The following is a 9,506-nucleotide window of genomic DNA, read 5'->3' as shown; positions in this document are numbered from 1 at the left end:
TATAACTGACATATAAATCAGTACAATCTAAATTTATTTAAATCTGAACCTTATTCTATAGAGATAGAGCACAAATTTGTAATTTAGAATCTTCGGCCATTGACAAAGTACACATGAGAGATTTTAATCCTATTTATACATTATACATATAGATATAGCATCTCAGGTTGTTGTATGACAGCTATATGTAGATTTTAATTCGGCCTGAATGAAGATATACATTATATTTTTATATACATACATATATAAGATTTGTAGAACAAGCGCGTTGTATATTTTGGTTAATATATGCTATATCTGTTATTGACGTGAAAATATGTCAACCTGTTCGGAAGGTAAATGACTCAGATATGAGAACAAACGGAGGAAGCATATATAGAAACAAGGTGTGTGTGATTTTCTATGAAATCATATAAACAACAGCTTTCTGCGATCTAAAAGTAAAGTGAAATTGTAATTTAAAACAGAAAATTTATATGAATTGCTGTAATCTAAAAAAATGTTTTTTTTTGTTAACGGTACTAATTTTTCAAAGCATCTGACGTCAATAGAAAGGCGAAAGAAATTTGCCTAAATATATGCAGCGTGCTTGTAAATCGAATGACATTACAATGAATTGTGTAAATCAGGGGTCGACAACCTTTTTTAAATAATCATTTCGGTCACAATAAATTATATATTTAGATTTTTTTATTACCGGTTTATGTAGTGCCCAATAAATTAATTTTATGCTTGTTGTTGCCAGTTGTGTGTTTATTGTATATACATACAGAACTGGGTTTGATGATATGTGTGTCCAACACTAAAATGAAAAATAAATCATTAAAACAAAACATCTATACTCCACGATTTATTAAAAAACCTGACCATGTCAATATACAAACCAATTTTGATGCCTATATACCAGTATTCCCCAACGTGGGCCCACGTCCCACAGGGAGGCAATTCGAATATGCGTCCGATAAGATTTGAATTCTTTTACTTTGATCTAAAAATTATGTATGTTACATAAGGAGGAGTAAAAATTTTAGAAAGTCATACACAAAAAATGTTGGGAAACACTGCTATACACTATTAATTATTTCTCAAGTAATTATTGATATATTTACATACAATAGACATGGAAATGTTTTGCCTTAAATATTTGTTAATAATTATTTACGGAAGTAAAATGGGTCACTTGATATTATAAAACTGGTCACTCAGTGACCCGCGAGGTTGCCGACCCCTGGCGTGATTGCAGAGTGTGATTATGAACGGAAGTGCCATGGACCGTGCTTTATAGTTTGTAATTTTAGTTTTAGATTGAATATGGTTGTATGTCAGTTAGTTGGGTTGATTTGAATTTTAATCTATTTGTATGTTCTTTTGAGATATTGTTAGGCAACCAAGGTGTGTATATATGTACATGACCTATGACGCAAGAATCCAATTTAATAGATATCTTCCTTGAAATAATAGAAGCAAGTTAATATATAAAAAAATCTAAACTTAATTTTAAATTTCACATCCATAAAAACCTACACTTGTTTTAGATGGTTCAGCAAAATGCCAAATGTAAAAAAATCTTCTAAATTGAATAAATAAATCCTTCATATGTCTGTGTGTACACATGTATAAAATTCCACGAGATTTCTTTGACTATTTCTTAGTTTTAAAACCAAAATTAAAAGTATATTATTAAATATATCTTATTATAGCATTCAAAAGTTTTTAGTTGATCGAATTAGAACTTGGTTTGTTGACTCATTGACATGGTTTATATTATAATGTACACTTGAATAATTGGTTTTGGAAAAGCGACTAACGAACTGACATACAGCCATGAATTATATTTATATACATATATACATCATATATAAGTAACTGCTTATGTTAACGTATATTTATATGTTAGTAAACATAGACTAAACATATGCCTTAACTAGGTTTCGATTCGGAATCGTCTGTAGGTTGGATTAACCTGTATATGAACAGAGATAGCAAATACGATGGGCTATATGACGATATATATATATATATATATATATATATAAGAGAGAGTGGGGGGAGAGGAGGCCGCTCTAAGCCTCCACCATCTGAATATTTCGCCTTCGTCATGTATGGCTCATATATATATATATATATATATATGTATGGCAAGAAAGAAAGAGGGGAACCCAAGGATATGCAGAAGACCGGATGTGGGCGACTGCCGTTTAAAGCCTCCGCCGCCTGTATATGTGGCCTTCGCCATGTATGACTTACATACATATATATATATATAGAGAGAGAAATAGGGGGGGGGGGGGGCATGGTCCACAGGATCGTGGCAAAAGGGCGTTCTTAAAGCCTTCGCCATCTGTATATGTCATTCGTCATGAGTGATATATATATATCTTCCCTGTGTAATTTAGCTGTCTCCTCCTTTATAATAGGTATAATGATAATATTTTCGTCCATCCATATACAGGTTGATTCAAAACTGTCGAGAGTGAATATTTTTGTATGTGCGAGAGATATATTTATAAACAGTAATATAGCTTTAGTGTGATAGTCCGTGTTATGTTCTGCTGCGTCCGGTCTGTAACTGATGTGCTTTTTTTTATATACTACTCCGTTTACATTTTTGTTTTTAATTTTAAGTTTTATTTATTCTAATAAACATTTTTTTTTATTTATCTGTGTTTCATTACTTTTAAATATTGTCATAGGAATATAGAGTGTTTATTCTGTTTGCAAATGTAGATTTTCGCTGGTGGTGATCAAAATTCGTTAAAGATATAAATAAGACTAGACTTCACAAGACAAGGTGGATATATGAAGACCACTTTCATCCGGAATATGTGCAGTAATAGACGTCTTGAAAAAAAAATCTTTTATTTATTATAAAATATCAAAATATTGATTAAATTCATTCGACGATAGCTTGGTAACCATCCATAACTAGCTGGTTGTCCAAATACTTGTATCCGAAAAATTTGTCAAACTCCTTAAGAGACATGACATACTGAAGCTGCAGATTCCGAATGCCGGATGGGCAAAAAGATAGAGGAAAGGAATATCTCGGCCATCATGCAAGACGAAGGGGAGAGAGAATGCTTCCTCAGCTACTGCAGGAAGGTGGTAATAAATGCAATAAGTATAAATAAAACGAACACTGAACAATAAATTATGTTGCAAAATAAAATAAATTACTAGAATTAAAAAGTCCCTGTCCCACACGAGATAGGGGAACGAGAGGTCCCCAACAGCGGGGACAATTAAAAAAAAAAAGACATACTGAAGCTGGATGAACAGATGTAGCGCTTTGATAAGGAAGTGCAGGTGTGGTATGCCAGTCGGGTTACAAATAGCTGTGAATTGTTTAAAATGCCACTTGTCTTAAGGCTGCGTCTTGGAGGCTCTGGCGCATACTTCAGTCTCAGGACGGTGACATAGATATTAAATAACACCAGTAGAAAGCCTGAATCTAGCGTCTGGCATATGTTAGACACAAGTATTACTAAATTATTTAATTTACTTATATTATTTCTTAACCCTTTAACTGATCGTGTCGAGTATACTCGTCAAAGATAAATTATTTTTTCTTACTGTCGAGATTACTCAAAGCGAACTAATTTTTTCCAATATGTCGAGTATACTCGTCAACGCAAAACTAATTTTTTGGAAGTTGAGTATTTTAGTGTAGATAAAAAATCGCACTTGTGTTATTAAACGAAACGACTGGATTTTTTTTTCAATCAAGATCTAGAACATGTACATGTTAGAATATATGTTAGTCTGGAAACCTTAGAAAAAATAATATTGGTAGAGAATCCAGATATTAGTGCCAAATATGCAAGGTAGCATTATGTACTACACCTTGCTTTGAAAACTATCATTGCCCCTTAACATAAATTTTTAGTTCTGTAACTTAGATTTCATGAAATTTTGTTGGTCTTTTATAGCTTCTTTTCTCATTTCTATAATGCCTTAACTTTATTTTAACGTATTATTATTTTTTTTAATTAAATTTTGATTGGAAATAACGAATAATAATATATATTTTTTATAAATCCAACACGCAACGCTTGATTCTTAATTATAATTGTCTACTTTTATTGACAGAAACATTTTACTGTTTATGTCGAGTATACTCGTCTTCGCTATAAAATAATTAAGCAGACAGACAAATATTTTCTTCTTTGTTTAAAAGGTTAAATGCAGTAAAAACTCCTTATTCGCCTTTTCATTATTCGCGGATTTAATATGTTCATACATAATAATAAAAGGATTCCAATAGGCATCCAACCCAATATCCTTTGTAAATGCCGGCAGATGGACTAATAAAAAAGTTATGTTAAAATGTTAAATTCACAGCCCATAGAAGAGGCTTCAACGAGCACTGGAAACGCGATGTTTAATTTGAAAAACCTTTGCGAAGATTTAAGAATGGCAAATAAACTTTGCGATTTGTTTATGAACATTGCTCCGTCTGTAACGAAGTCTTATGTTTAAGATGCAAATTTCTAATGCGACTGCCACGTGTAAGTTTGAACTAAAGCTTTTAAGGCGAGATAAATTACAAAATTCTTCAAAAATCGTTTAATCCTTAGGATAAATAAATCACAATGTTCAAAAACTTCAATTAAATTGATTTTTTATTAATTCGTTTTTGCTTGCTTTGTCACTTATGATCCCATATATATACCGCGGCATTCTATGGAACATATACTCTGCGAATAAATACCTATTATTGTATTGCTCAAATAATTTGCTGAAAAATTGAATGCGATATTTTTATAAAAATTGGTATCGTATACTTTTGTAAATTAAAAACTAGGACATAACTAAAGGTCAAATATTAATAAATAAGAAATATTATTATATATATTAATTAAAAATAAAAATTTCAATATTATAGACCAGTGTTTTTCGACCTATGTAACATATATACTTTGTAATTTTCCCACTCGACTCTCTTTAGGGCGTGGGCCCCACATATTATATATATACTAGCTGATCCCGCAAACGTTGCTTTGCAAAAAAATTAAAGTTTTTAATTAACAAATAAAAAATAAGGGTTGATCGTAGAGAGGTGAAAATTTAGGGTTGTATGTGTTTTTTTATGCTGTATTATAATAAAATAAAAACCAAAAAAATTGTCTAAAATATAAAAAAAACATTAGGGGTGGACCACCCTTATCACTTAGGGTTATGGTAAATAGATAGTAGCCGATTCTCAGACATACTGAATACGCATATAACATTGGGAAAAAACGGTCAAGCCGTTTCGGAGGAGTACGGTAACTAACATTGTAACATGGAAATTTTATATATTAGATTAAATTTTGTAAAGAAAAATTTAAATAAATATATTTACATCCAAATTTTCTGTTTGATTTTTATCAACCTTAATGTAAGTTATAAACTAAAAAATCGATATATAGAAATGATTTCATATTTCCCAGGGTCACATAACGACTTGATTAGCCGATGGACGCCAAGGCCTAGGTCTTTTGGGGACCTTAGCTGCTCGCATCAAGCCACCTTAACTATGTCGTGGGTCCACATAGTGGGAGGCTTGCCCACGCGGCTTGTACTCGAAAGAGTACTAGAAATGAACGAAATACACTAACCACTGTAAGATACCCATAATGATAAATAACTTACCAATGGAGTACGTAAAAAAATATATCTACCTAGGTAAACAGATTTACTTCAGCAAAGAAAAAAATACAGAAGGGCGAGAGGCAGACCTAATGCCAGATGGATTGACGAGATCGTGGTTACGGCTGGTCACGTGCTCCAAGTTGCCAAAGATATAGAAAAATGGAAAGCTTGGGAGGAGGCTTTCACCCTGAGGGGGTCCATACAAACTTAGTACAAAATTATCAAAACTGTTATTTAAAATTACTAATTTTAAGTCATTTCTATGGAATGAAATGAAGCTTTACTACTACTACTACTACTACTAATACTACTACTAATACTACTAATACTACTACTACTACTACTACTACTACTACTACTACCACCACCACCACCACCACCACTACTATTACTTATTATTATTTCTACTACGACTACTACAAGTGTTATTTTGATTATTATCATCATCATCATCATCATCACCATTATTATTATTATTATTATTATCATCATCATCAACGTCGACGTCGTCGTTGTCGTCGTCATCGTCATCATCATCATCATTTATTATTATCATCATTATTATTATTACAAGGACTTTGTATTGTCAGAAGTTAATGCAATAGAAAAAAAATAATGTAACATATTTCATATAGATCACATTATATTTGAAATGAAATCAATTTAAAAGTTTTGAGTCTGTGATAAATAACTTATTTATTCACCCCTTTAAAGTTTTTACGCCTATAATAAACCATACTGTATAATGTGTTTGGTTATGGTATAAGAATAAAGCACACATCGGTTTGAAAGCGACATTCTATTTATACGTGACGACATCGCGTCGCGTGTAAAGGCGCGCATCGATCGGCGACGTTGCCGCTCCGTGCGGCAGTCGGCATGCTGTTCTGTGAGAAGCTGGACCTCAGGCTGCTGGCGCTGGTGCGTGCCAGCCCCGTGCTCTACGACCACGGCAACCCGCGCTACATGGACCTCAACGCGCGCGAGGTCGCCTGGCAGAGAATCGGCGATGAGCTGCGCCGCCCCGGTGAGACGCGACGACTTTTATAAATTACGATAAAACGTCTCCGTTTCCCCTACTACGGCACTAACTCGAACTTAGACAATTTTATTTTCGATATTTACTCGGAATTTATTTTATATATACTCGTATCTCACTTAATCATTTATATTCGACATTATTTCGAACAGTAAAATATTGTTTTCGAAATCAATTTTAAAAACCACTTATAATTCACCAGTATTCATGCTCTGTCATTATGGTCCAAAGTCGAAAATGTGCTATTTTTTTTCTACAATACAAACAATTTACTTCAAACTTCTCTACTTATAATGTTTAGTAATTTTAACACAATATCGAACAGTAAAGCTGTTATGTCAAAAATATATCAATATTTTTAATGATTTTTGATTAATCGTGCTTTGTTCCACTACTACGATCCAAACTCGAACTTATATGATATATTTACAAAATTTATTTTATTTGTTGTCTTTATTATTACGCATAATGTTATTTCATAGTTCTCCATTTATCACTTTACTTGATTATTATAATGTTTATCATGCTTCATTGAACAGCAGTAATAACTAAGTCGCGGATTCGATTCCCAGGATACAATATTAAATAAATTCACACTTTGTGCGTACCATAATACCTTTCTGCGATCGTCAACCACTCAATAGGATTATTTAAAATTTACATTGACTAAATTTGACATTAATGTTTAACTTTTTAAAAATCTTTTATGTTTAACGAATCATCGCGCCTGAGTCTACTGTGATCCAAACTCGAACAGTGAGATTAATTTTTCGATTTTTTTTTACATTGACGTATCTTACGCCCTTACTACAATTCAAACTCGAAAAATAACTCAAGATTTTTTTCGAACATTAAAATTTTAAATTTTTTAAAGTTTCATTTAACAAAATCGCTTTTAAATTCAAATTATATTTCATTTATTAAAATTTTCCTACAATTAAAATTACAAAATGTTTAGAAGTTTAATTTAGCTTTTAAATATAAATTATATTTTTTTTTATAAACGATTGTATAATAAATGTAAATTTAAAACAATACTGTATGATTTACATACACAATGAATCATAAAAAGGAAAATATAAATTTATATTGACACGAATCGAAACGTTTATTTATAAGTGTACGTAACAATTATGATAATTAATGTATATATTTAATTAACTAGCTGTGCCCGCGACTTTGTCCGCTTGGAAGCTTACTAAAAATTATTCATTTTTTTCAATTTTTTCTATAATAAAAGCCTAAGTCACTCCTTATTACACCAGCTTCCTTCCAGTATAAGTCTCGTCAAAATCTGTCAAGCCATTTCAGATATTAACCTGAAAATACAGACATATATACAGACAAAAATTAAAAAAATATGTAATTATGACATATTTACCGTATATATATGCATATAGTAACAAGCGGTAATTTTCATATTATAAACATACACTACAATTTTATATATTTGTATATATATGTTGGAGAAATAGTCATCGTTATATGTGTTGTGAACGCGATTTACAGCAACCATCTTAGATTATATCACATTAGGTTTTTATTCATGGGCTGGCAAGCGAAGGATATTCACCCACAAAGAACATACGAATATTCTGGATGTAGGCAGCTTTCTGCCTGTTCTGTTGAATCTATGATGAAACCTATGTCCGGCAGTTGATCTTGCGGCTGAAATTCCGATGATTATTCTCTTTTGGAATAGATTCTTAACGAAGACAAAATCTGATATCTAATGTAGATATAAAATTTCTTTGTATTTATTGAAAGCTTGGTCATATCTGCTTTTTAGCTTGAAGTGTATCATGTGAGACATCATCATTATTATCATCATTTCATGGTACGACTTCACAAGGTCGTTTGTCCACCTGTGGGTAAACATCCTACCTACCCTGTCCTTATATACTGACTAAAAGTAATACTTTTGTTATATCCCAGCCGCAGACTGCAAGGTGAGATGGATCAACATAAGAGACGTTTACCGTCGCATCCTCCGGAAGAGCCTTAACGATTCGGAACCGCGAACCAAGATGTACAAATACGAGAACGAACTAGCATTCATGAGACCGTTTTACAAAGACGTCATCATGCCCAACAGTGGGTTTGACTCCGACAGCAAGAGCAATGATCGCGTTAACGAAGACTCCAATGATCCAGACCATAGCGAAGAAGACAGTAAACCTATTCGTAAGATTAAGAAGAGATCTAGTAAGTTAGGATCTAAAAAAAGAAAGAAGAAAATCTACGAGGAACGTAAAGATGAGATGAATCTCAACAATGAAACTTTAAACGAACCAACGAAATCAGAGCTAGATGTAACGGATCCAGTAGATGCGTTTTTAATGAGCATAGGCGCGACATTGAAAACGTTCTCGCCGTACCATTTAAATTTAGCAAAGACTAAGATTTTCTCTGTCGTCCAAGATCACGAATTGCAACAGATTATACACAAGCAACGTCAAAACAGTTCTAACGATAGCATCTCTAATGACAAATATGGTGATTACTTGCATTAACATCTGTAATTCGTATCTGCAGCTTAATGCATTCACAATTATTAACTTTTTACCTAGCAATTTGTAATTTTCAATCATTATTAGTATATATTTTTTTAATATTCTTTATTGTACACGATAAGATACATTTAATAAGTTTTACAATAATATACAAAAAAGTACAATGGGCGGTCTTATCACACAAGGCAATCTCTTACAGACAACCATAGTATGGAAAAGGTAAAAGTACTAATAATGGGTAGTTTACGTGTACAAAAAATACATATGCACAAACAAATTAACATAAACATACATAGACATACATACGTATATAACATATA

The 9,506-nt window shown here is 32.2% G+C and overlaps 1 protein-coding gene across 1 annotated transcript; it reads left to right on the top strand.

The window, feature by feature from the left end:
• The first annotated feature begins 6,513 nt into the window (after positions 1–6,513).
• On the top strand, positions 6,514–9,489 carry LOC137925271 (uncharacterized). The gene is made up of 2 exons (XM_068768697.1): positions 6,514–6,661; positions 8,609–9,489. The coding sequence occupies exons 1-2, from the start codon at positions 6,514–6,516 to the stop codon at positions 9,184–9,186; spliced, it is 726 nt and encodes a 241-aa protein (XP_068624798.1). The 3' UTR covers positions 9,187–9,489.
• The last annotated feature ends 17 nt before the right edge of the window (positions 9,490–9,506 follow it).

The sequence above is a fragment of the Battus philenor genome, unplaced genomic scaffold (assembly GCF_028537555.1).
Source record: "Battus philenor isolate CCGP_79_NKW_IND1 unplaced genomic scaffold, ilBatPhil1.0.hap1 SCAF_26, whole genome shotgun sequence".
NCBI lineage: Eukaryota > Metazoa > Arthropoda > Insecta > Lepidoptera > Papilionidae > Battus > Battus philenor.
This window is presented reverse-complemented; position numbering and strand designations above follow the sequence as displayed.

Coding starts and splice junctions, on each gene's coding strand:
- LOC137925271 (XM_068768697.1), top strand. CDS start 6,514: ATGCTGTTCTGTGAGAAGCTGGACCTCAGGCTGCTGGCGCTGGTGCGT. Junction 6,662..8,608: donor CGATGAGCTGCGCCGCCCCG/GTGAGACGCGAC, acceptor GTTATATCCCAG/CCGCAGACTGCAAGGTGAGA.